Source organism: Tinamus guttatus, unplaced genomic scaffold (genome assembly GCF_059628265.1).
Source record: "Tinamus guttatus ecotype Peru unplaced genomic scaffold, ASM5962826v1 Tinamus_guttatus_pri_ptg000446l, whole genome shotgun sequence".
Classification (NCBI taxonomy): Eukaryota; Metazoa; Chordata; class Aves; order Tinamiformes; family Tinamidae; genus Tinamus; species Tinamus guttatus.
Window position 1 is genome coordinate 547711 of NW_028288980.1, and position 27222 is coordinate 574932.

General features: G+C 52.6%; 1 protein-coding gene across 1 annotated transcript; it reads left to right on the forward strand.

The window, feature by feature from the left end:
* The first annotated feature begins 250 nt into the window (after positions 1-250).
* LOC148593158 (maestro heat-like repeat-containing protein family member 7) lies at positions 251-8056 on the forward strand. Its single transcript, XM_088531995.1, has 18 exons — positions 251-266; positions 404-492; positions 627-713; positions 1151-1255; positions 1687-1870; positions 2323-2438; positions 2665-2814; positions 2948-3102; positions 3477-3624; positions 3873-4063; positions 4152-4289; positions 4861-4975; positions 5258-5446; positions 5845-6021; positions 6635-6790; positions 6907-7008; positions 7140-7242; positions 7890-8056. Exons 1-18 carry the CDS (start codon positions 251-253, stop codon positions 8054-8056), a joined length of 2388 nt encoding a protein of 795 aa, XP_088388121.1.
* Positions 8057-27222: the final 19166 nt, after the last annotated feature.

Here is a 27222-nt window from a genome sequence, read left to right on the forward strand (position 1 = left end):
CTAGCCCTGCACAGACTGCCCAGCGCCAGCAACCTGCACTGCCCCGAGGGGACCCGCGTGGGTGGCAGCAGGGCCCTTTGTGAGCTCCCTTTGTGACCTCCAGCCCGCACGTGGCGCCGCTGGGTGCCCAGCCGCCCGTGCGGCCCCGGTCCCAGTGTTCGCGCGGACAAGGCCGGGAGAGGCTGCGAGTGTGTGGAGCTGTTGTAGAAGCAGCGTGAGCGCACGCACTGCTTTCCCTGGCACCGCTGCGATGCCGCTGCAGGCCAGTGAGTGAGCCGGCCCTGCTGCACTGGGCAGCTCTGGCAGGGCTGAGCCCGCCCTGCTCGGCCACGGCGCCCTGTTTGCTCCCACGCCTCCTGACAGCACCTACAGCTCTCCCGCTCTCCTTCTTTGCCCAATGCAGGTTCTTCTGCCTGCAGCCCTCCGGGCCTGCCCGGAGAGGAGAGGGCCGATGTGGAGTCCAGCAAGGCCGTTCCCGGAGGCACTGGGAAGGTACTGAGAGACGCTGCCATTGCCTTTGTGCCTGCACCTCTCGCTGCTTCCAGGCGTGCTCGCACAGGCAGGCGGGGCCCCGTGCCTAAGAGGCCCCCCTAAAGCCCTGCCACAACGTGCTCTCCTCCTTGCAGACCCAGAGTGCTCTGGATGAGGTGCTGCAGAGGGTGGCGTTTGATTCGCTCCTCTTCAGCTTCCAGGAGCTGCAGGATCTCTTGCAGGTCTGGCACTTACAAAGCCTGTGTCCTTTACAAAGGAGTGGGTCTCCCGGGGCTCAGCGTGTCCCTGGCAAGGAAAGAGGCCACTCCAAACTCAGCAGCCTGCGCACACGCACAGCAGCCTCGCCAGCTCTGGCAGCAGACAGCAGGCTGCAGGGCACCCTCCCTGCGCAGCCCTATGCTGCTGCTCCTGAGGTGCCCGAAGGCCCTTTTGGAGGCGCGGGTGCAAAGGAGCAGGGGCTGCAGTGCGCCTGGGCTCTGGCTCCTTGCTGGCGTACGGGAGAGGGGGTCGCTTGGGGCTTTTGTCCCCAAGGCAGTGAGGGTGCGTGCGGGCAGGGAGATGCTGGGAAGATTTGCTCACGTGCCAAGGAGGCCTGAGCGTGCGTGCTGCTGCAAGGGCTGTGGCGCTGCAGGCCAGAACATCGCTTTCCTTCTGCCAGGTCCTGCTGCCCTTTACAGAGTCGTCGCAGGCAGTCGAGTGCCAGAGGGCTCTGAAGGGCATTGCAAGGCTGAGCAGAGAGCTCCTGCGCTTCTGCTCTGTGCAGGTAAGGAGCCTCAGGGGCAGGCAAGCTGTAGCATCCCAGCACACCTTCACCTTGCCAGGGTGGCAGGGTGCCCTGGACTTGGCGTGTCCCACAGCCTGGCCACAGCTTAGGGCGCTGGGCAAGCTCTGTGCCGAAGACCCTGTCTCTGCCCCTGCCTCTGGCCTTAGTCCTCGCTCTGCCAAGTGTGCCCGAGAGCAGGACGGCAGCCCAGAGCAGGCAGCCCTTCCTGCCTTGCCTGCTGCCCAGCTGCCTTGGGACTCAGTGTGTGCATAGGCAAGGCCCTTGTGTGGGCTGAAGACCTGGCAGGATGCACAGGATGCTGGGCAGGGGGACACACACTGCCACAGCCTTTCGCTTGCGGCTGTGAGGAGGCTCCCATCCCCAGGGCCTCCCATCAGCCCCTCCTGCTACTTCCTGCCTCCTTTCCACAGGCCTGCGGCCCCTTCTGCAGAGGAGCGCAAGGAGTGGCTGCGCTCTCTGCACTGGAGGACTTCCCCATCCTGGGGAAGCTGGTGGGGCGACTCCTCCTGTGCGCTGCTGCCGAGGACAAGGCCATCAGCTGTATGGCTGGGGATGCTCTGCACTACCTCTACAGATTCCTCCTGCAGCGAAAGAGTAAGAGCAAGTGCAAGGGCTCAGCTCCTTGCAGGCACAGGTGGCTGTGCAAGCAAAGCCTTGTGGCCCCTTTCGACTGTGCTCATCTCCAAGAAGCAAGAAGCAAGGCTTGGAGTGCAGGAGCAGGGCAGCAGCTGGGCTGCAGGAGCATCAGGGCTGGCCAGGCAGCCCAGCAACAAGAGGGCTTTGAGGAACTCCTGCACAGCCGCCTGTCCTGTCTGAGTACTTCTCTCCTGCTTCAGGCAGAAAAAAAGCCACTTAACTGTCTGTCTCCCAGGAAGAAATTTCCCTTCTGCACTTTGGAGTGCACATAGATCCTCCCTGGCCATTCCTAGTCTCTCCCTAGAGTCCCCAGTGGCTACTTGTAAGCCTTTTATATTCCACAGGTGTGCCAAGGATTTGGTGCAGGTGTTCTGTCCGGCTGACTGCTGTGTGTTCTCCCTCCCATGCAGGCAGGAGGCTGGCAGAGGAGAGTGGAGCGGAGCACGCAGGGCTCCAAAAGGAAGGGGAAGCAGAGCACAGTGGCTTCTGCCTTTCCCTGTGCAACAGTACCAGCCATACAACCAAGGTAAGGAAGTCCCTCCCGTGCTGGACTCTTGGCCTTGGTGGCTGCAGAGCCCCTCTGTGGTCAAGTGGAATGCGAAGCAGTGGGGCCGCTGTGGTGTCCTGATGCGAGGGGAGAGGGTGCCCCCTGTGCTTGAGCAGGCAGTACCTGGAGGCTGCCTGCCAGGATCACTGCAGTGCATGAGAGTGCTCAGTGTCCCCTGTGTTTCCTCTGCTCCTTCTGGTCCCAGCTGTTTGGCAGATACCTGAAGCCCTCAGAGAGGACAGACATGGTCGTGTCTGTTATTGAGGGCATGCGAGACGGCAGCGTCTTTGACGTCCAGGCAGCTATCAGCATCCTGGACGTGGTCGCGATGGAGCCTGCTCCGTGGCTGAAGAACGTGAGTAGCCAAATGAGCTCTCTGGCGCACCCAGTGTGATGGGAAGCAGCAAAGAGCAATGGCAAAGCAGGCAGCATTTCTCAAGGGCAGTGGAGGAAGTGGCTGTCCTCCTTTTCACTTGTGTGTTCTGCAGGTGCCACAGATCGTGCGGTGCATCCATGAGAACAGGACATGCATCAGCACGGGGTCAGCAAGGCGCAGCCTGGACACAGTTCTGCTGCTGCTGACCTACACCTCTTCTATTCAGACGGTCTTCAGCCTCCTCGAGTGCTCTGCAGCATGTGACAGGTAGTGAGCGCAGCATCCTGGAGGGCTTCTACATGTGGGGAGAGTGCACCAAGCGTCTGTGGTTGCTGGAGCCCCGGACAACTGCATTTTATCCCCAAGGGCAGGACTCCTCCTTCCCCCTCTCCATCTTTCATGTCCCTTGGTGGGGTCCCAGCTGAGCAAGCCACGTGCAGAGCCGTGGCTGTGCTCTGCCCTGCCCCCACAGCAAGCATGGGCCGAGCGTTGTGCTGCTTGCCCAGGCAGGGCCCACGGGATATTCCAAGCAAAGGGGCAGTGGGTAGTGCCGGGGCTTCAGGGTGGCTCGTGCGGGGCTTGTTCAGGGCATGGAGCTGTGTTCGAGGCAGCCCTGCTGACTGGGTGCTCTGGGCTTGCAGCAGCGCCATGGCCATGTGGGAGGTGATGGTGTGCGTGCCCAGCACCTTGGAGAAGGTGCTGAGGAGGCTGCTGAACATCCTGGAGGACCGTGTCCGGCTCAGTGGGCTCAGAACTGTCACTGACGACACCTGCATGCTCCCCTCAGCTGTGAGTTCCCCATGGCACGAGGCGTTGCTCACGCTCTGGGCTGTGCTGGCCTCAGTGCAGTGGCTGAAGGGAGGCAGGACGGGGTGGTGGCCGTGGCCGGGGCTGGGGCAGCAGCAGGGCTGTTGCATAGCTGCAGCCCTCTGTAAATCCTGAGATGTGACATGTGCACAGGGCCCCCCATCCCCACCCGCTTTGCAGCCCTCAACCAGGTCTCTCCAGTGAGAGCTCTCTCCATGTCCTTTCTGCAGGCAATCAAGGCTCTGTGTGAGATCCTCCAGCGTCGCTGCTGCCAGCGGACAGTGACCAGGTTCTTCCCCGAGCTGGTCATGGCCCTGCTCCTGCACATTTCCTTTGCTGTGGCGTGTAGAGGGCAGGAGAGCAGTGCGTGCTGCGGGAAGGGCAGCCCAGGGCAAGAGTACAGTGCAGGCAGCCATGTCAGGTGCCGTGTCCTGCTTCTCCTGCCTTTCTGTGGTGCCCTCAGGCAGGGCCTGGCCTCAGAGCATGACTGGCCTTTGCTTGCCCTGCAGGTGTGCGGTGGAGGCCCTGAAAGCTCTGCTCGCGTGTGCTGGCTACGAGCAGCAGGTGCTGAGGATCCAGCAGAGGGGCGGCTGGGAGCTGCTGCTGAGGGCTGACACTCAGGCCAGCGGCATGAGCTTGCTGGCACGGTGAGAGACCCTTTTGCCCTTCACTCCATGCAGCCTGCTTTGCTGGAGACTTTGGGAGTTCTGAAAGCTGTGGTTAGGGGAGGCAGCGCTCCCTTCTATAGGGAGAGGAAAAGTGGGAGCTCGGAGAAGGTCCTAAGGCCCTGGAGTGCCCTGCCCTTGGGCCTGGGTGCACATGGAAGGCAGCACCACAGTTTGTGTGAAGGAAAGTGCAGGCAAGTCCCCACGCCGCCTGCACCAGGGCACTGTGCTAAAGCAGGAGGGATGCCAAGTGCCTAAGAGCACCTGGGGAGCTGCCATGTTGGGGAGGAGGAGGCTCCAAAGAGGGCAAGAAAGGGTCGCACTGGAAGAGCAGGCCTTCCACTGGATAGCAAGGTTGTCTTTCCACACCGGTGCTGGCCTCTCACCCTGCCCTGGGCAGGTGTGTTGGCAAAAGACCTGCACTGCCTGAGCAAAGGCTAAAGAAGCTGCAGCTGAGCCGTGACCTGTGCGGCAATGGCTGGGGTAGTTGGTGCTGTGGCAGAAGAGGTTTGCCTGCCCAACTCCTTAGCCCTGGTGCTTTCCTGCCCATCAGGGAGATGAGGAGCAACCCCATTGAGCAGCGCTCCCGCATGTTCCACCATGTGGAAACACTGCTGAGCAGGGAGGACGAGCTGCAGGCGATCCCTGCCATGGCCTTCTTTGTGGAGGTAGGTGTGGTGGCCAGGAGTGTGCGTCTGCGGTGCCTCTCAGCACTGGCCTGTTTGTGGGCATGGGCACAGGAGGGGATGGCCGTGAGGAGAGCTCATCGAGCGGGTGGGCTGCTGCTGCTAGGGCATGAGGGGGTCCCTGCAGAAGCAGTGCCGCCTCCAGGGCAGGCTCTCCGTGGTGCTGGTCCACGAGGCATCCGTGGGAAGCAGGAGGTGCTTGGAGGGCTGCGGGGAGTGCTGGGGGCTGAGGGCAGAGCCTTCTGAGTGCTGTGTGTGTTTCAGCTGATGCAGTGTACAGATGTGGCTGCTGCCGACTACAGTATCCTGTACCTGCTGCGGCGGTACCTGAGGGGGCGAGAGGTGGCAGTGCGCTCCCTGGCCCTGGGAGGCCTCTTGGAGTATTCCGAGAGACCGGAGATGGTGAGCACGGCGAAGCGCTGTGGGCAGCATGGGGCTGCGAAGGACACGGGGGTAACGTGGTGTTGGCCATGGAAGAGGATGAGGAAGCGCGGTGGTACTTGCTCCCCTTTGGCACAGCCAACCTTGAGATCAGGCTCTTAGCTCTCTACTTGTGGCCCGTGGCAGCTGCGTGCAGCAGCAGTGTGGGCCCAGCCCCAAGGAATCCAGCTCCTGCTGCCTTCGCTCGAGGCAGTGCTGTCCCCAGGAGAAGCTTCACACTGAGCAGGGGATGGGGAGCCTGAGCCCAGAGCCACTCCAAGGCAATTGGCTGAGCCAGGAACTTGTGTGTGAGGGTCTCCTGTGGCCGCCGTGGGGAAGCGAGACAACGAGGCTGATGTTTAAGAGCAGAGCCATTTTGTCAGGCTGGCCTTTTCTTGCTTCACACACAGGCTATTCTCTGTTGTCTACAGGCCAGAAAAATGCAGGATTTGCTGCCAGCGCTCTTGGAGGTGCTGCAGGATGCTGATCCCAGCATCACCATGAAGGCTCTGCTGGTCTGCAGAAATATCATGCGCCACCTGGAGAGGGCAGCAGTGGGTCCCATCGCTCTGCAAGTGGCAGAGAAGCTGGTGCCCCTCTTTGACAATGTAAGGCTGGTGTGGGAGGCTGGGTCCGGCAGATAGGCTTTGTCTCATGACAAGTGCCCTTGTGCCAAGCTGAGCCCTGGAGGCGGCACTCAGGCAGGGTCTGCTCTGAGTCTGGCTTCCTGGTGTCCTCCTGGCCCGGTTTGTGGCGTCCACCACCACATTTCCCTAACAGGTGGATACATAGGGGTGCTCGCAGTGTGACGAGCAGGGTGCAGGTGCTTTGGAAGGCCAGCAGGCCCCTGCAGTGGCCACAACCTGACAGCACCACAGGTTGGAGGAGGGCCCACCCAGGCCCCTCCTCAGCCCATGTCCCGTGGGAGCTGCTCACCTGGCAGCCTGGGTCCTCCAAGTGGTTTGGGAAGGGGAAGCCACTCTCAGGCCCAGATGACATGGCAGCTCTGCTGTCCCTGGCCGCAGCACGTTGTGGAATGTGAGGGCATCACCTCTCCTCGTGCCAGGGCCGTTTGGCATGGGCTGCGCTTGGGGCCCGCAGCCGCCATGATACAGATGTGCAGTGCCAGGCATCTCTCTCCACGTCAACCACAAAACTGCTCTAGCTCCGCGTGGGTTGGCAGTAGTCGATGCTCAGGCATCCCTTCTCCTTTGCTCCCAGGGGTGCAGCCAGGTGCGGGAGCTCTCCATCTGCCACTTGAAAGAGGTGATGGAGATGGTGACAGGGAAGCACAGGAAGAAGATGGGCAGGAAAGTGCGCGGATTCCTGCTCCCACTGTTCTTCCATGTGCACGACGATGCCCCGAGCGTGGCCAAGGTACCGTTTTGAAAAGGGCCGGGAAAGGGGGAGAGGCCAGGCAAGGTGAGGGGCCACGTGGCCTCCAGCCACAGGCTGTGCTGCCACCTCCCGGTCTCTGCTGCTCTGCCGTGCAGGCCTCCTGGGAAGCGCTGTCAGCTGCTGCCGAGTGCCTCAAGTGGGCACAGCTCAGGGAGCTGACGCGGACACGGCAGAGCTGGAGGATTGGCGACTGCTTGGTAAGGAGCCCCTGTTCAGCTGTGCATGGGTAGGCTGCTGTGCCTGTCCAGGGAGAGGGCGCTGGGAGCAGCCCTAGGCCCCACTCCTTGGGGTAGCTATGTGCTACCCCATGCTCCTGTGCTCCGTGTAGGTGGCGAGAGGCAGGAGGCGTCTGGAAGAGCACGTGCGTCAGAGCCTGCCCTACTTGGCGCACTCCCAAGCGTCCTTGCGAGAGGCGGCCGTGAGGTTCCTTGGTGAGCCCTGTCCCCTGGGGTCCCTCTCTTTGCCCCTTGCTCATAGGTGCAGCTGCCTGCCTGGCAGCAAGTGCCATGGCTGCCGCAGCGCAGGCTGCCTGGTGCAGGGCCTGGCCTTCCAGGAGCGCAGGGTGGCCAGATGGGAGCCTGAGTGGGAACGTGGAGTTCCCATAGCATCGCGCGGCCCCACCTGGGCTCCTCTTCTTCCCTGGGGTGAGCCGTGCCCAAGGGGAGGAGGTGAAGCTGGCAGGGCCCACTGGAAACTGTGGTGCGGGGAGCATGTGTGAAGGCTGCTTTATGCCTAGGTCTTGTGGGGCAACGCCAAAGGGAGAACGGAAAAGAGAAGGAGGTGCAGGAGATCCGAAAGGGTGAGTAAGGGCAGCGCTGCGCTGGCTGCGGTGGGGAGGGCAGGGGGCCAGACTGTGCTCTGGGAGCTCTAGTGCCATGCCCTGCTAGCGGGATATCTTTCTGGGCTGGAGGAAGATGTCAGGGGCATTTGAGGCAGTGCACAGCAGCAGCTTGTGGCTGCTCCTCTTGCCCCACCTGCTCCCTCCTCATGATGGCAAGAGCTGGGCAGGGCCAGTGCAGCTTGGAGCATATCCGTGGCTCAGTGGCTTTCATGGTTGCTTTGATGCTTTATGTCTCAGCCCTTCAGCACTTGGAGAATGACATCGAGCCCTCCATCCGTTCCCTGGCCACACAGACCATCCTCATCCTGAGCACAGCAAGGGCGCAGTCATGCTTAGGATGGAGCCTGCAGGCTCTGCGCCGCTGCCTCCACAGAACATGGGAGAGATGGAACCATCTGCTGTGAAATGCCTCTCCCCAAGGAGAACGGGGGTGACAATCCCCAGCCCACGCTGCCCTTCCACTGCAGACCAGCTGAGTGGGCAGAAGAGCCTGGCTCATTCTGGTCATCTGCTGCTGTTCACCCCTCCGGCTTGATGCCAGCATGAAATTGGTCGAGGAGTTTCTTAACAACAAATTTCTTCAGAGCATATTAAAATAAATCCTCACTTTATATTTTGAGTTGTTTTTTTTTTTTTTCTTCCTCGTTAATTTGTAGCGCATTCCTCCAAGGGTATTCTCTGTGTTGTAAGTAGAAGACATTTTGCCTTGAATGTTTCATTTTCAGTTGTGCTCCTCAGCAAAGCTTGTTTCAGCAACAGGAAGTTATGATATATTTCTGAAACAGTATGAATTTAATGTTAAGTAAAAGCTGAGTTGGCAGTGGCGTCTAAACTTTCCTTCCTCTCCATGCACACATTTATTTCCTTCCCTTTTCATTTACAACACTTTTCTTACTCTGCTGTTGAGGATTTCTTTGAATGTTGCTGCTAGAGCAATTCAAATGCAGAATAGTTTTAAATTCAAATGGCAGGTACGTTTTATGCTTTGTAGAGTCATGGTCTCTCAAAGAAGAAACCAAAGATTAAACCAAGATAGCAGCCTGTGTCAGAAGTGTAATCCAGTGTCAATCAGTTGTCTTGATTCAGGACAAATTAGTATGGGTGGAATCTGGACAGCATCTGGGATGCCAAATTCATACTGCCATGTATGAGATGAAGAGCAGGCAGGAGAGGAGCAAGGTCAGGCTGTTGCAGAGAAGCTGACACTATGTCTGGAATAGTAAGAGACAGGAGAAGAGCGAGGCATGGGGAATGTTTTATAAGACCACTGTCGTAGGCAGCCGAAAGGAGCTGACAGGGTTGCTTTTCTTCTCAAGCACCCATCACATCAAACTGATTTCAGAGTTCCAGGCTAAGGAGTTAGCAGACATCTAGTTGTTTTCTGAAACCTCATCCAACTATTGGTGTCCTATTGCAATGGCACAAATCACAAAGGAATATACTTTTTTAGGGACGGTGTTGGTTACAGTTAGGGTTAAGTGGCAGACCTACTCTCCTCATTTCCTTAAGTGTATAAGGATGTGACAGATGAGCCACATGATATTCACAGAAAAGCGTAAGAGCTTTTTCTGCCTCAAGTCAAGAATTTTTGTTGGAGGTTTGTTAACAAAATTTTGAAAATGCCAAAAACAGTTAGAGAAAAAAACCATAATTCAAAAGTTTACAAAATGCGGAAAGTTCTTTTCACTCTGAGGAAAGTCAGGCATTGGAACAAGCTGCCCTAAGGGGTTGTGCCATCTCCATCCTTGGAAGCTTTCTCCATGCAGTTGGATCCCACTGTGTGACTTGATCTGACCTAGTAGCTGATGCTGCTTTGAGCTAGGGGCCAAATTAATGACCTTGTGTTGTAAGGTCCCTTCAAACCATACTTATCATGTGATCCGTAGCCGAGATTTTAGATGTGATGGTCCTTGTGGTAGGATATCTTGCTGCCACTCCAGGTGTAACTAATAACTCCTGTTTCTAGGCATGCAAACAACTGCCTGTTAGCAGCAGCTGTTTAGTTTATCCACCTAAAAGATAAGGTTTAGTTTACCCACATGAACACTACCAAACTAAAGTTATTTATGATCTGGTAGACATGGTTCCTTGAGATGTGTCACCTTAATGGATTCCATGAGCTGCTCTTCCATCACTGTTAACAGAATCCTGAGTTTGAGAAGGACATGAGGACCTATGGGGCGACTATCACTTCTGCTTTTGAAGGGGAAGGAAAGCTCAGGTGCATTCCCCACAAGCATGCCTGATTGGGAGTGTCTGAGTTGATCCGTATCCAGATTGGCAGCAGACCTCAAAGTCCCTCTGTCATCACCATGTTACTCCGCCAAAATTTCACGTGTCAGGACACTGGAATAATACTTAGAATCCAAGCTCTGGGAAATCAGTGAGAGCTTTCCACTTAACTTAGTGAATTGTTGTACTGCACTATTTTTACTTCCAGTAACATCATTTTGGTACTTGGTGGAAATTTTGTTTCTTTGGTATTTTACATATGCAATGATACTGACACAGCCTCAGTGTAAAGTCACTTTTCTACCTCAACTCATCTTGACAGGAGACAGTCACTGGCAGTTCTTTACAATTATGCTGCTTCTGCCCCCAAATTTGCAGTGAAATTTTCTCACCTAAAAAAATTTAATTTTTAGATTTAATAAATCACAATGGTAAAAAAGCTTGAAAGAGGTCTACTTGAAAGAGGTCTGAAATAGTACTAGAAATGAGTACTAGAAATGAGTCTTTAATCTGAAACAATACAACACTGCTAACAAAATAAAACCACTAGGGATCCAAACTGTCTGGAATTGCTTAGAGCTGCTTCTTCATAGGAAGGTTCTTTTTTTACTTTCTGTCTTACATAGTAGTTCCCTGGGTAGTTGCTCTTCAGTCATGTGGGAGTGGAAGAGCTGCTGATCAGGCACTCGCATCAGGAAGGTCCAAACCAGATCTACTCATAGGAGATATTTTCTCATGAAAGAATGCATGACTAGCATAAAATGACCAAATGAAACTCTGCATAACTTCTTTCTCAAATTCGGTAGGGCCAGTATGTAGTCTTCGTGACAGAGCAGTTTGTTGTAAGTCCTCAGTGCACACATTTTTTAACAGAACTAAAGTTCAGCGGCCTGCATGCTGCAGGGTGGCACTTCACCCATCTCATTTTCTGCTGCTGTTCTTCTGTGCCAGCCTGCTTTTATCACACGTTCATTACTCTGCACATCTTCCTCAAACAAGTTGACAGCATATGGCATAAAACATTTTCCCCTTGAAGAAACAAACTAAAAACCACCATAATGTTTTCTATGTAGCATTTGCCTCTAGTTACAATGCTATCTCGTGTAGTATCATCTTTCACCTCTATTTGAAGATCATTACTGATGAGCCTGTAGTTACTGTGGGAGAAAAAGGTGTCTGCCATTACAGATAAATCACAAAGGTGAGAAATTGACATTTTTATTTCTTCCATAGACATCCACAGATGTCGTTAATAGTTTGCTTGATGAAATGCAAGAAATGCATGAAATGGCAGTTCACATTACAGGAGGTGGGTTGAGGACCACTGTATACATTAGTGCATTTGTTAAAGTTATAATTGGTTTCAGTAGGACGTCTTATGCTTGTGAAGGGAGAGTCTAACTAACTTTTCTGTCTCATGTGGCACATTAGGTGTACTAATGAAATGTCAAAAATTTGATCTTCTTCCAACTTCCCTTTGGCAAATGCTGGTCCATTTTCATCAGTTAGCTGACAGAGCAGTGTTTGTCCCTTGCTGTAAACAGCTTTCCTTACCTGTTTGTAGGTAAACATAAAACATACAAAACATGCCTCTTCTGGCATGTTTTGAACTTCTTTCTAATCCTGAAACTGAGGCCATTTTTCCAGAAGTCATTTAGGAAGTGCTGTATAATTGCCTTTGTTTGCAAAGAGTGGAAATTTTGCAGGCTTTCAAAGCAACTCAAAATTTGGACAGCTGAGGAATTATGGGAAGGCAAGGAATTTGTTTCCACATCTAGGACAGACAGTATTTCCCATAAGGAAATCTCCAGGTTTGTCACCTGCCAGTCCTCATTCCTCTCCTCTCACTTTTTGCCTCTTCAGTCCTTTTTGCTGAGCCCATGCTGCTTCTCGGTTCTCTACAGTTGATTCTCTAACTGGATGGAAAGCTAAACAATTTATCTGTATCTAAACCACTCCCCCCCCCCCCCTTTTTTTTTTTTTTTACTTTGGAACGGCGTTGAATTTATTCATTTGGATTAGCTCGCAGTTTGGTGTCCAAACATTATTAGCAGTTTCATGGTTATGAGCATGAGAGGGAATCTACTGATATTGCTGCAATATTTAATTCGGGCGTTAGGGGGAAATGTTGTACAAAGATTGTGTTGCCTCTGCAATAGTCGGTTTTGGGGTCTTGTGTGCACTAGCTGATGGGGGGAGAAAATCTTTTTCAGTATCCAATACTTCCCATAATGTCTTCCTGAAAAGTCACATGTCATTATGTCATTTTCTGTTAGTAAAAAGTATATTTAAGACTAAATACATTTTTATGCTTCATCATGCTTTTATTACATATTTATAATTTCGTGTTGGTGTTATATACTCCTTAACAATGGGAGCTGCCATCACTTAGAAGCTTTAGGGCAGCTCTCAACTTAGACCTTCACCTTTCACCAACCCCTGTAGAAGGAACAGAAATCACTCTTCTTCCCGTGGGACATGCTGAGCAGAAAGTCACCACGCACCACAAGGAAATGGGGAAATGAAGACGGCAAGAACCATTTGGATATGCCCTCGCTTCTCAGGGAGCTCTCAAGGCCCAGCAAGCTGAACCCCAAGGAGGAGGAATCAGCAGGGCCTGTAGCCGAGCTGCTTGTGCCAGTGGGATGGCATAAGCACCCTGCTTGTGTCTGTTCCCAGGAAAGATCATTCCCCAAGGCGAGCAGCTGAGCACTGCCAGCAGAGCAGCATCAGAGAGACTCTGGGCACAGGGTGTTTGCTGCAATAAAACCTTTATTGGGTTTATGGGGGAGGGATTGGGTGTAGGCAGGGCTGGGTACTGGCGATACAGCTGGGGTGGTGGCGCCACAGGCCTGTGCGAGGCAGCGAGCGTCAGCGCGCACTGCTCCAGCAGTGTGGCACATGGTCGTGGCGCGGCCCGGGAGGTCCATCCGTGGAGAAGAGGGCCAGGTTGCCTTGCCCCACGCTGAAGATGATGTGTATGAGCACGCTGCTCCCGGCGGCGCTGTGCAGGCGGACCTGGCAGGTGCGTGCGCAGGACAGCACAGTGAGGCGGCAGTGCCGCGAGGAGGGGAGCAGCAGCCAGGCTCTCTGCAACAGGTGCTGGAACCAGCGCGCTGTCTTGTATACATCAAGGAAGGAGCCAGTGCAGAGGGTGCACAGGAGGCTGGAGTCGTGGTGGACGCCGCGTGGTGCCGCGGGCTGGTGGAGGAGGCAGCACGGGTCACCAAGCAGGTGTTGCCATGCGCACATGCACTTCAGCTGAACACGCACGTGGCCCTGCCACGGCGAGCACAGATGGTCATGGGCTGCCTCGAGCAGGAAAGCATGGCCAGGTGGCGGGAGCAGCGGCACCAGGAGGCTGTAGCTTCCGTCGCCCGAGGCCCCATCCACGCGGGTGCCCAGGCCCAGGCGTGGGAAGAAGGAACCCAACGATAATACGTTGCAGGTGGAGAGCAGCTCGCCCAGCAGATCTTGAAGTGCTTCACAGGCGTCAGGCATGACCCATTCTGAGCCCTGGAGATGCTGAAGACCCATTGCCGCCTGCCTCTCAACTATGTCCTCCTCGCCTGCCTCCTTCTCAGTCTGCCTCTCCGACTGCTCCTCCTGCTCATCCTGTTGCTCCTTTGCCCAGCTGCACTTTGGGCTTGGCCACTTCCCTGACTTGTGGCGCCACTTCCTGGCCAGCCAGCGGTGGCCTGCGAGCAGCATGAGGGCTCCCAGCAGCAGCCAGAGTTGCCCCCAGTGCACGGCAGCAAAGAGCCACTGCTGGGTGTCAGCGCTGCCCTCCTCTCCCTGCTGCGGCCCGAGGCCCTGCAGCTGCTCCAGCTCTTGCTGCAGGTGGGCCATGGCACACGTGAGGTCCTGCAGGCGATCCTCCTGCCACTCCTGTGTGCCTGTGTCCACCTGGTCATTGACCATGTGTGGCTGCTGCACCATGGCCGGCGCTGCCAGCATGAGCACCAGGCACAGAGCCATGGTGCCCTCGCAGTCCAGGCCGCAGTGCCTCAGCAACGGTCGCGCGTTCCGTCCTGTCATGTTCCGCCCGCCCGCATCACCCACTGCCCCTTTGTGACTGTGTCCCGGCTCTGTGCTGTGGTGGACGCTGCCGCGGTGACGGTCACGGCCCAGCCCAATAACGGCACCAGGGGGCCCGAAGCCTTCATGTGTTGAAACTACCAGTGCTTCAGGCCCCTGCTGTGTATTTTATCTTGAGTGCTGCACCCCTCCTAAGATCTCTACCTCCTAAGGTGTATTGGAGTTGGAAATTTCTGTGATCTGTAGAGTCATAAAAATCTCCTGTGAGAAGCAGAGGCCAGACCTCGGGAAAGAAGATGTTTCCCTGCCTAGGCTGAGTGATAAGGAGCAGGGTTGCAGCTGCTCAACTCGGTTCACAGGCAGCCCCCTCCCGGAAATATGTTGAAGCCGGCCACTCGGCTGGGCTTGTAGCCAACTTAACCACAGATGTCCTCCAAACTAGCTTTGGAGGTCAAACACCCAGAAATGAGGAAGAAGAGGAGGAAGGCAGGACCCTCGAATGGAGGGCTGGGATCCCCGACTGGTGTGCGCGCCTGCGCACCCAGGGGTGGGGGGGAGAGTTGCGCAACTAGAGGTGGAGTTTGTCCGCCCCCCGGGCTGCCTCCTGGGTCGAACAGACTCTACGTGCCAGGATGCACCGGGCATAGAAAGGACAGTGCGGAGAGAGCGGGGAGTGCGGGGAGAAGAAACTCCTGACTTTGAGGCCTGCGCTGTCTCCGCGAGAGCTGGTCAGCAACTCTCTGCCTTTGATCTGCCAGCTCGAAAGGATGTTCGAGTCCAGATAGGCAGGTATCGCCTCGTGAGTAGTTATCCGTGCTTTCCTTCTTTACTGTGCTTTCACCTGAATAAATGCTCGATGTAGTCACCTCGTTCTGGCTGATTATTGCCAAATCCCGAGCCCATCTGGAACATAATTGGCGACGAGGATGGGATTCGGCAATTAAACAGTGGAACTCACTAGTGGAGTGCATAGCTAGGTGATGTTGTGCCACTGGATAAAAAGTGTTTGTGCTATTGAAACAGTGGAACTCACTAGTGGAGCGCACAGCTAGGTGAGGTCCTGCCACTGGATAGAAATTGTGTTCGTGCTGTTTGTGTCTGTGATCTTTATTGGCTATTGAAATAGTGGAACTCACTAGTAGGGTGCCTAGCTAGGTGAGATTGTGCCACTTGATAGAAATCGTGTTTGTGCTGCTTGTGTTTGTGATCTTTATTGTGTGTGCGACATGCCGTGGTCCTTTTTCGGGAGAGCTGCAGGCAGCACTGGTGACTGCAGGGAGGCTGCACCTCTGAGGGAGCATCCTGAATGGGGGCCAGAACCATGGAATACTCTGTGGAACCGATGGGAGACCTGCACCCGGGTATCTCCAGAACCATGGATGCAGAAGGACCCCATGGCGGTTTTACAGTTTTGAGGTCAGTCTGGGGAGACTAACCGTACTAAGAACTCGGTCCAACTGGAACATGCCAGTCAGGTGGGAGGTGCTCTGTTGTGTGCGTATAAGATTTTAGTGGGGCAGTTAAAGGAGGAACAGGAGAGGAATCAGCTCCTCCAAGAGCAATTACAGGCAGTCCGAGCCACCCAGGTGGTGCAGAGGCAGGCTCTGCTGGAGGTCAGTGATCAGAGGGAGCTCCTGGAGGAGAAATGTGCTTAATTGGCGACACATTACACGATATGAGTGGTAAAGAACAGGAGAGGGAGAAAACCAGGGCAGAAGGGGAGCCGGGTGTGGGTTATTATCACTGACCCTGACTAGGACCCGGAAACTTGGGATGGGGATATTTGGGAATCAGACAAGGAAGTCCCCACACCAGAGGAGAAGGGCCCATCGCAGGACAAACCAAAAAGGCGAGCCGTCCCGGTAATACAAAGGAAAGCTGTGCTGCCAGGGCAGGGACAGGTGGTGCGACAGGATGAACCAACCGATTTCACCCCAAGAATCTGCTAGCGAAATATAAACAACAAACCGGGGAGAAACCACAGTCCTGGTTGGTAAGATTAATGGAAGAAGGGGCTGATTCAGTGATAGCTGACAATGTCGATGTCTCAAGGTTTTTGGGGTTAACTAATGACGTACATGTACAGTCCGCCCTGCGAAGAGTGGACGGAAGCAGCAAGAGTCTTATTGCTGTCGTAGCCGAGGGTCTCGCTTACCGCCACACTACTGACAGCGATTGGCCCCCATCCAGCTCCTCCTGGCTAACTATAAGACAAGCATGCCAGATGCTTAAGCAGAGACCATGAAGATTGCTATAAAATTGGGAAGTCCAGAGCTTTATCTACAACAGCCATTGTTACCCGGGATGTGAAATAAGTTATTGGAGGGATGCCCAGGAGCATGGCGCCCCTGTCTAATTCCAGTTCTGATGTCAGAACAAGGAACCCCTATTGAGAACGTAATTGAAAAGTTGCAACAGATAGGGGACCTTCCAGGATTGGCGTTAGAGGTGGATGGAAAAGGCGCCAGTGAGAAAAGAGGTCTGAGTGGGAAGGCAGGGTCGGAATGCAGGGAGCAAGCTCGGACCTTCTGTCTGCTTCTGTAGAAGGGCGTTAATAGACAAGAAATTGATGGGAAACCAACAGAAGTATTACGCCAACTAGCACGCCGATATAATGTCCGTGCGGTCCAGGCTGCGAAGCAGCGCTCAGGAATAATGTCCAAGGCTGATAGATCAGAGGTGTTGCAACCATGGGAGGATTTAGAGCAGACAGTGTTAATAAGATTCAGATCGAAGGAGAAGCTGGAGACAGTTTCTCCCCCTCACGAGGGGCTTGGACGTCTAAAACAAGAATAGCGGCGTGGCCAAGCTCTAGTGTCTGAAGGGTTCCAATGTAACATCGCTCGCCAAGGCGATCGTTCGTTCGTTACACGTGCCATTTATTGTTGGGAACAAAATACACAAACGGTTCGTGCCTTGGTGGACACGGGAGCGGAGGTCACAGTAGTGCACAGGAACCCAGACAAGTGCAAGGGGGAAGTAATCCCTGTTTGGGGTTTAAGTGACCAGCCTGTCAAGGAAAAACTTGTGACTGACTGCCATCAAGCTAAACACCAGACTCTTGAAGCTACTGGGGTGCTGCGACCAGGGAAGGTCCAGGTGATCCAATCAATCAGGGTGCTCAACAATAGAGGGTTGACCAAAGAGTGGACACCCCTTACCCTGATGAGAGGGATACCCTGTGTAAATCATGCGGTAACCACCTCAACTGTAGCATATGAATCTGGAGTGAACTCTAGTCTCTTCCCTGCTAGGGAAGGGTTGGTATTAAACCGTAGAGGAATACTTGAATGGGATCCTGGGGGAGGACTTCTTGAAAATAAAGGCAAACTCTCCCCCCCCACTTCCCTCTCCCTGCCCCGCCTTTCCCCACAAGTGGACCAGATGTTCCGGGGAGAGGAGGAGGATTGAGAGCCATACTCTGACTTATATCCTTACAGAGAGACCAGGAGCATAACTTCAGTATAGAATACAAGAATGAAGCGACAGCCAAGCTCCAGTATGAGGGGCACGGAAGGGCCAGAGACCCCATGTAGAGATCATTAGGTATGTTGCAAGCACTGGAAATTGAACAAAATAATGTGTCCTTTGTTTTGAGTTGCACCCAGGCCCAGACATGGGTGTAGAGTGTCGCTGCAGGTATATTGAGAAATGGAGACAATGGAGTCCTCCCCCACGGAGATCTGAAAAAATCGTGTGGGATGCGACCACGGAGAAAGAGCAGCAGCTTCAAGTGTGATGGAGGCCTGTGAACTTCACCCATGACCAGAGCCTCCGCGCAGTCATCACCTACGTACTGCCCCTGGCGGATGTCACCGTTGAGGAGGTCTATCTGTGACACACCCCCACCCCCACGCTCCCGAAGATCATGCCCTTAAAGTGAGCAATGTTTCCTTTTCATACCGAAAAGGGCAGATGCCATTATGGGGTCAATCCGCAGAGTAATAGTAAAACCATATTAGCTTATGTAGGAAAAGGATGTGTGTGTTCTAGAACATGTAAATACGTGCTAAGTAAAGAAAGCTATAAGCAGGCTGTGTTTAATGACTCTAATATGTGTGCTCACAATGTAGTTGTTATTAGAGGCTATGATTTTGTGTATGTTACCCATGTTTAATGACAATCTGTGTGTGTGCTGCCATAATAGTGCCTTGCTACTGCATGAGGCAAGTAAGACTACCTTGATGACCAGCTGAAGTCTAAGCGCCTCCTACCATAGTCAAGGGCAAGACTGGGTTGGCCTCCAAGTGACTGTGTTCGCCACCAAGAAGAACCTTGAGCTCCGCTGTTGGCTGCAACCCATTAGGCGTTGAGCGGTGGGGACATATGCCATGCCAGACCTTGATGTGAGTGATGGCCACCTCTGTCTCTGAGGACCATCTAGGAGGTGAATGTAGGCCAAGCGGCCTGCTGCTGGCATGAGTGACAGCGTAATTAACTTGTGCACAAAACCACAGAACTTGCCTGAAAAATTGCTTATGCTAACTATGCTGCACATAGGCCCATTGGACTGCTTATGCCACCCTGGATCTCTACCTCCTAAAGTCTCCACAAGTCTCCACACTATTGTTATCCTCAGCGTCCCTTTCAGAAGGCATTTCCTTATTCTCCGCTTTCCATAAGGATTGGGAGACTGGCCCCTGGCAGCACAGGAGAATCTCAGAGTCCTTACACTGTGGAAGTTACGTGCTGGTGGAAAGGGCCTTAGCCTGCCGTAATGGTCTTGCTTGTTGACTTGTCTGTATTGCATCACACGTCTCCACACGAGCCGGAGAAGTCAAACGGAGCCTCCACCACCTCAGAGCTGTCGGACAAGTCCTTCACTGGCGACAGGAGGTGCTGCTGCAGATACCTTCCTGCCTGTCCTCTGGGCGCTCCTCCTCCTCCTCCTTGCTGCAGGAGGGCCTCAGCCGCGTCCTGCACTGACTCGCCCAGGTGCTTCCTGGCCAGCCAGCAGCATGAGGGCTCCCAACCATGGCCCGGGGGAGGGCAGGGCTCCAGCCGGGCTTTGTGGTGGGTTTGTAGTAGGCTTGGCAACCACAGCCGCCAGGAGTTGTTGAAGCAGCTGTGAAGGTGGCTGCATTTCCAGTTCAAGTTGCTGAGCTGTGTAGCTCAGGCCTTAAGAATGTGCAAAGAAGCCCGGACTCTTGACTGTCGCATCACCCTCTGCCCCTTTGTGAATCTGTCGCAGCTCTGTGCTGCGGCAGGCGCTGCCTCGGCCCAGCCTGGCAACAGCACAAGGGGGCACAAACCCCTTGGCTGCACCAGGGAGAACCTCCTGTAGGATTCACATCCGTGTTGCTGCTCTGAGGCGCAGTGTGGTCTTGTGCCATAGCCTGGCCTCTCTGGTACAGGGGCTGGAGTACAGAGCTTACACAGGGCGGCCGAGGGATCTGGGTTATTTAGTGGGCACAGGAGGAGACTCCAGGGAGCCCTTATCACTCTCTGCAGCTACCTGAAAGGAGGGTGCAGTGAGGCAGGGTCGGGCTCTTCTCCACAATAACTAGAGATAGGACAGGAGGAACGTAAGGCTGTTTAAAAGCACTTGAACAGCATGGGATGATGGGAGGGGGGATTATGCTGAAAATTTCAGTCTCTCCTATAGTCCAATTCAGCATAATCTAAGAATCTTTAAGAGTATCTCTCAACATGTTAACCGAGAAGTGGTTGTATAAGGACACAGCCAACTTTGTACCCTCTATTCTGTCACTTAAGTACGGGATTGCTCGCAAAAGAAAGAGATCAAGGATCCTCACGGAAAGTGAACACCTTCAATCCCCTTTGCTCCCTAAACTCTTGAACAACTGAACAACAGTGTGCCCAAAACAGGTCTGAAAATGTCATTTGGGGGAAGAGCCCAGATCAAAACCCCACTTAGCTGGGAACATAGCAGCTCCTGGGGAGACACCAGGAGAGACGAGGGGCGTAAATCTGTGCAGGATGATAGGGAAAGGCTGTCGGGTTTGTGTTTCATCTGGGTAGAATATACAGATTCATTTAAAAACAGCATCATGCAGCTTTTGAAAATCCACATTAAAATAATAAAAAGAATTCTTCACAGGACTTCTTATGGTGCATTTTATTAGTATTTTTGAAACATTGCAATACTCAGGGTGTAAAAAAAATCCATTCTAATGGTTGTTATTGAAACCAGTATTTGTCAGTGGCTGAAGGAAGTCACAAAATGCATCAGGGCAGCCTCTCTGTGCAACAGAGGAAGGAATTATTGTCTGTTATTATTTTCTTTGTATAACAGTCATCACTTAACTATTTTCAAAACACTCCAAACATTCTGCACACTTTATTTTTTTCTAGTCAGAGTTCTTAATTCAAGAGTTAGACTCAGTTTTCATGATTTTCTGGGATAGTGTCTGTGGAATAAAATCATAAAATACAGCGAAGTTCTGCACTGTTTTTTAAGGTTTTTATTCCTCAGTGCCGAGCTTCTTGCCATGTCTACAGGCCACCTGACCAAGACGAGGAGGTTGATGAGGCCTTTTATAGGCAGCTGAATATTGCCTCACAGGCCCTGGTTCTCATGGGGGACTTCAACTACCCCGACATTAACTGGGAGGACAACACAGCCAGGCACAAGCAGTCCTGGAGGTTCCTGCAGAGCGTCGAAGATAACTTTTTGACGCAGGTTGTGGAGGAGATGACGAGGAGAGGTGGGCTATTGGACCTCGTGCTATCAAATAGGGAGGGCCTAGTAGGAGATGTTAAGGTGGAGGATAGCCTCGGTTGCAGTGACCATGGGTTGGTGGAGTTCAGGATTCAACGAGGAGGAGGCAGGGCTGTAAGTAGCCTTGCGACAATGGACTTCAGGAGGGCCAACTTTAGCCTCTTCAGAGGCTAAAGCCTCTTCAGAGACCTCCTCGGTACAATCCCATGGGCTAGTGCTCTAGAAGGCAGGGGAGCCCAAGAGAGCTGGTTACTTTTCAAGCGGCACTTCCTCCACGCCCAGCAACAGTGCATCCCTGTGTGTAAGAAGTCAGGCAGAGGGGGCAGGAGACCTGTGTGGATGAGCAGGGAGCTTCTGGCAATGCTCAAGCAGAATGCAGCGGTATACAGAATGTGGAAAAAAGGACAGGTCCCCTGGGAGAAATACAGGAACATAGTCAGTGTGGGATAGATGAGTGCACAGTGAGGTGGATTAGGAACTGGCTGGATGGCAGGGCCCAGAGAGTGGTGATCAGCGGTGCAGAGTCTAGTTGGAGGCCTGTAGCTAGCGGGGTCCCCCAGGGGTCAGTCCTTGGTCCAGTCCTGTTCAATTTATTCATCAATGACCTGGATGAAGGCACAGAGTGCTCCCTCAGCAAGTTTGCTGATGACACGAAACTGGGAGGAGTAGCCAATACCCCAGAGGGCTGCGCTGCCATTCAGAGGGACCTGGACAGACTGGACAACTGGGCGGTGAAAAACCTCATGCAATTCAACAAGGCCAAGTGCAACGTTCTGCACCTGGGGAGGAATAACCCTAGACACCAGTACAGGCTGGGGACCAACCTTCTGGAGAGCAGCTCTGCGGAGAACGACCTGAGTGTCATGGTGGATGATAAGTTGACCATGAGGCAGCAGTGTGCTCTTGTGACCAAGAAGGCCAATGGGATCCTGGGGTGCATTAAGAAGAGTGTCTCCAGCAGATCGAGGGAGGTGATCCTGCCCCTCTACCCAGCCCTGGTGAGGCCACATCTGGAGTATTGTGTCCAGTTCTGTGCTCCACAGTATAAGAGGGATGTGGAGCTGCTGGAGAGAGTCCCGCGCAGGCCCACAAGGATGATCAGGGGCCTGGAACATCTGCCCTACGAGGAGAGGCTGAGGGAGCTGGGCCTGTTCAGCCTGGAGAAGAGAAGGCTGAGAGGGGACCTAATCAGTGTCCACAAGTACCTCAAGGGAGGGAGTGCAGAGGATGGTGCTGGTCTCTTTTCAGTGGTGGCCACTGATAGGACTAGAGGAAATGGCCGGAAACTGAAGCACCAAAAATTCCACAGGAACTTGAGGAAAAATTTCTTAACAGTGAGGGTGACAGAGCACTGGAACAGGCTGCCCAGAGAGGTTGTGGAGTCTACTTCTCTGGAGATCTTCAAAACCCGCTTGGATGCAGTCCTGTGCCACGTGCTTTAGGTGACCCTGCGTGTGCAGGGGGGTTGGACTAGATGATCTCTAGAGGTCCCTTCCAACCCTAAGCATTCTATGATTCTATGTCACGCAGACCTCTTTTGTAGCTCTTAAAATGGAGTAATATTCGCTTCAGCATGAGATGGCATCCATGTATCTCACCAGAGAGCAAAGCCACTGAAGCCTTGAATGAAGGAATTTTTCTTCGTTGTTCCCAGTATTCTGTTGCTGGTTGCAGAAATGCTGATTAAAAATGCTGCTAAAACGTTTTTCTTTTAGGCTACATCAGGTGTTATTACAAAGGACTGCAAGAAGCAGAAGCAAGTGAAGGGAAAATAAAGAGAAAATAAAAACTGCTCCTGAAAAGTACTGACCTGTTGCTGCTCAACACACTTTGTAACTGCAAGTCCGTCAGAGAAAAATCCCATGAATCAGTTTTCTTTGAAGTTTTTTAAGTAGACTAGTTGAATATATCTTTTAAGAAAATGCCATTTGCTATTATCCGTATGTACCTAATGTGTACTATATAATACTAGATAGATTACTATCTAGAAATATTTAATATTAATAAACTGTACCCACTTTAACACTCACAAACTAGAATATTGGTAGAAAAAATGCTAAAAGCATTCCCTGAAACATGGAATGGCAAAGCACCTTTTGAATTTTCCCTGAAATGTAGACAGAAGTGCTTTCTGTTATGCGTAATGAGAGTATTCTTTGTGTTTCTGAACAAGGAGTTCATAGCAATCTGTAAAGTTACCAAATCATTATGCATTATTGCAAATGCACATTTGATAATGCGCTTCGCATTAGGCAGAGAAAAATTGCCTCATATATAGATTTCCTTCTTGGGTCAATGGACTTTAGTAGATCCTAGAAAACAGGCTTGGAAGTTGGGTGCACCTCCATGTGCTGCTGCAGGGTCAGCAATGCCCTGGTGTCTCCTCGTAGGTACTTGCGTAAGCTGTTACATAAAATCTCCAGCGACAGAATTTTTGCAAGTTACTTACACCACCCATTGCAATCCCTGATAAATATTAATCACCTTTTAAAATCAGGTCATCTATACTTTGAGGTGGCTGAATTTAAGCAACCAAGGATCAACCAAGCAATATTCAACTAAACCAACTTTTCCCAAGGTCAAACCAGAACTTTGTAGAAGAGACAAGGTCCTTCTGCACTTACTTTCCTGCACTGAACCTGGGAACTAGACAGGATACAGCTCTACTCATTTGTGGCTCTGCCACAGAGGTTTGTGGATCCCTGCTCTTCCACAAAGCATTTCCCAGTATTTCTCATAGTTTCTCCTTGTTTGCAAATCTTCCCATCAAAACAAAAATACACAACCTTGCTGCTATCCCCGTCAGAGTGACACATGTATGATTTTATGGAAGTGATTTTAAGCTGTTTGCTGTGTACTGGCCTGAGTCCGGAGAAAGTATATTCGGATATACTTGAACATGTCAGTGGAGTTAAAGAACATGCTTACAGATAAGCATAATGGTCTCCTGAGCAGAGGTCAATTTAAGAATATGTTTAAATGCATTTCTGAAAGAGGATGCTGTTCATTCTATTCAATGCTGTTAACTCTATGCTGTAAATAGCGAAATGCTGTTTGTTTTATAGGTCTTGTGTTTTGCCTGTTCAGTCATAAGTTTCTTAAGTTTTTCTTGCCGCCATCTTCTAATTTTATTTCCCACACTAACAACACCCTGTTCAGCATAACGGTCTGTGTCTTGAAGAAATCACATGGTTTATGTGCAAAGATTTAGGAAAGCCCTTCCAGTTCTCCATGGAGTTCAAAAGGACATCATTTCTGACTGACCGTAGTGTGGACAATGATGTGAATTACTATTATTTAAGTAGACAAAATCAAGACATACGCAATTTATTCCCATTGCAAATGAGAATAAAAATATGTTGCTTGCTGAATTTAAAAAGAACAGAAATATGTGTAATTTTCTACTGTATTTTCTGACAAAAGAAAACAAAAAATAGCAAACTTTTTAGAGTCAGTTTAGATAAAAGGGGATTTTTTCCTGTCATCAAAGGGAGATTTTATTGCTTTGTGTGTAATTGGTAAAATCTAAACATTTCAGCATTATAAGTACAGATTTAGAGAGTTTATGTTTTTCTCAACTAAGGGGAATATATTTGGAAAAAAATAAATGTGTTTTTCTTCCTCACCACTTTTAAAAGATGTATATCCTTCATAATATGGAAGATGTTCAAGTATGAAAAGGCATTTACTGTTTATTTCAGGTAGTTTTTGAGACAGCACTGTTAATAGAGCAGCCACAGCGTCTTCAATGTATGTGGACCCTCTCAGGACATGTATAGACTGCCACAAGGAACAACTGCCATTACTTAGTCAAACACTGGTAAGTAGCAAATTTTCCTTACTTTTCTAAAAACAGAAAAACTCTGTTGAGAAAACTGCTGGGCTTACATTATTTTAGAAAAACAGCCAGGTTGAGATTCCTGCAAAGTGAGCACTCTCTCTTTACTAATACAATTTTGCAGCCAACAGAAAGAAATGCATTCATTCTCGGCACCAGGGAAAGAAAATAATCATTTAAAATGTATCCTTGGATTTATATGGAACAATGCTGTGATTAATTGTGCTGAAATGTTATCTTAAGAAAAAGGTGCTTTTCTAGCAAGGAAGTGGCTCTGGAAACTGGCCATATGCATTGTTTGCAGGGACTCATGGAAGTATTGTGAAGTTTTGGAGGAGGTGTTGGAAATGACATGTGGGCTTGTCTGCATAGGGGAAGACACAGCATGTAACAGTTTTAAGAAACTGGGAAGTGGAAATGACCTTGTGTTGTGAAGGATTAAATACATTTTGCTACAAACTCTTCTCAAATGCAAGGTTCCTGTAAAGCAAGAGGGTTGGTTGCATGACATTTATAGGAAAACAGTGCAGTGGTGAAGTGACATTTGAAGGTAGAATAATATTCTGCTCTGCAAGAATGGGACTGCATACAGGGCCTTTGGGTTCGGAAAGATGCTCAAGTTCTGTGAGTCTCAATTCAGCAACACACTTTGCTTCAAAAGGAAGTATCTGTGATGAAATAAATGCTAGCACAGATATTTCCCAGGCCCACGAGGAGAGCAACTGCTGCAGTGCACAGAAAGTCCCACTATAAGGCAGTAGAGCCCCAAGGAAGCAGGCTCTGATCCTGGGTGGTTCCCGAATTTCTGCATCTGAGGTTTATTTTCTCCACAAGATAAAGTTGGAGTTAAGTACAGAGAACTACAGGTGGGTAGCAGGGAAGTTGAGTGCGTCTTGGGAAAACGTGGGGAAGGCGAGTGGAGCTTGTGGCCTGCCAAAACACAGCGCTGCGGGCGGAGACTGGCATCGAGTGGAATCTGCTGCAGCCTGCTCAGAGCAGAGGATGGCAGCAAGAGCTGCTGCAGGCCCTTCAGCACGTGGGCTGTCCTGTGCCCTTCCGAATTCAGTGCAGGTCTCATGCTCCTCTCGCTGGACGCAACAGTGCAGATGGGGCCTGGCAAGTGCTAGCCTGAGCTGCTGACTCTGCGTGTCCTCATGCAGCCCTGGCTGCTGTTGGCCTTCCTAGCTGCAAGGGCACCTCAATGACTCAGGACCAACACCTGTAGAAGGAACAGAAATCACTCTTCTTCCCGTGGGACATGCTGAGCAGAAAGTCACCAGGCACCACAAGGAAATGGGGAAATGAAGATGGCAAGAACCATTTGGATATGCCCTCGCCTCTCAGGGAGCTCTCAAGGCCCAGCAAGCTGAACCCCAAGGAGGAGGAATCAGCAGGGCCTGTAGCCGAGCTGCCTGTGCCAGTGGGATGGCATAAGCACCCTGGTTGTGTCTGTTCCCAGGAAAGATCATTGCCCAAGGCGAGCAGCTGAGCACTGCCAGCAGAACAGCGTCAGAGAGACTCTGGGCACAGGGTGTTTGCTGCAATAAAAACCTTTATTGGGTTTAAGGGGGAGGGATTGGGTGTAGGCAGGGCTGGGTACTGGCGACACGGCTGGGGTGGTGATGCCGCAGGCCTGTGCGGGGAAGGGAGCGTCAGCGCGCACTGCTCCAGCAGCGCTGCACATGGTCGTGGCGTGGCCCGGGAGGCCCATCCGTCGAGAAGAGGGCCAGGTTGCCTTGCCCCACGCTGAAGATGGTGTTGATGAGCACGCTGATCCCGGCGACACTGTGCAGGCGGAGCTGGCAGGTGCGTGCACAGGACAGAACAGTGAGGCTGCAGTGCCGCGAGGCGGGCAGCAGCAGCCAGGCTCTCTGCAACAGCTGCGTGAACCAGCGCGCCGTCTTGTATATGTCAAGGAAGGATCCAGCGCAGAGGGTGCGCAGGAGGCTGGAGCCATGGTGGATGCCGTGTGGTGACGTGGGCTGGTGCAGGAGGCAGCACGGGTCACCAAGTAGGTGTTGCCACGCGCACATGCACTTCAGTTGAACACGCACGCGGCCCTCCCACGGCGAGCATGGATCGTCATGGACTGCCTCGAGGAGGAAGGCATGGCCGGGTGGCGGGAGCAGCGGCACCAGGAGGGTGTAGCTTCTGTCACCCGAGGCCCCATCCACGCGGGTGCCCAGGCCCAGGCGCGGGAAGAAGGAGCCCAACGACAATATGTTGCAGGTGGAGAGCAGCTCACCCAGCAGATGTTGCAGTGCTTCACAGGCGTCAGGCATGACCCATTCTGAGCCCTGGAGATGCTGCTGCTGCAGACCCATTGCCGCCTGCCTCTCGACTATGTCCTCCTCGCCTGCCTCCGTCTCAGTCTGCCTCTCCGACTGCTCCTCCTGCTCATCCCGTTGCTGCTCTGCCCAGCTGCACTTTGGGCTTGGCCACTTCCCTGACTTGAGGCGCCACTTCCTGGCCCACCAGCGGTGGCCTGCGCGCAGCACGAGAGCTCCCAGCAGCCAGAGTTGCCCCCAGCACACGGCAGCAAAGAGCCACTGCTGGGTGTCTACGATGCCCTCCTCTCCCTGCTGCGGCCCGAGGCCCTGCAGCTGCTCCAGCTCTTTCTGCAGGCGGGCCATGGCACACGTGAGGTCGTGCAGGCGCTCCTCCTGCCGCTCCTGTGTGCCCGCGTCCAGCTGGTCATTGACCATGTTCGGCTGCTGCACCACAGCCAGCGCTGCCAGGACGAGCACCAGGCACAGAGCCATGGCGCTCTCGCAGTCCAG

Coding starts and splice junctions, on each gene's coding strand:
- LOC148593158 (XM_088531995.1), top strand. Junction 4,064..4,151: donor AGTGCAGGCAGCCATGTCAG/GTGCCGTGTCCT, acceptor CTTGCCCTGCAG/GTGTGCGGTGGAGGCCCTGA. Junction 6,022..6,634: donor TGGTGCCCCTCTTTGACAAT/GTAAGGCTGGTG, acceptor CTTTGCTCCCAG/GGGTGCAGCCAGGTGCGGGA.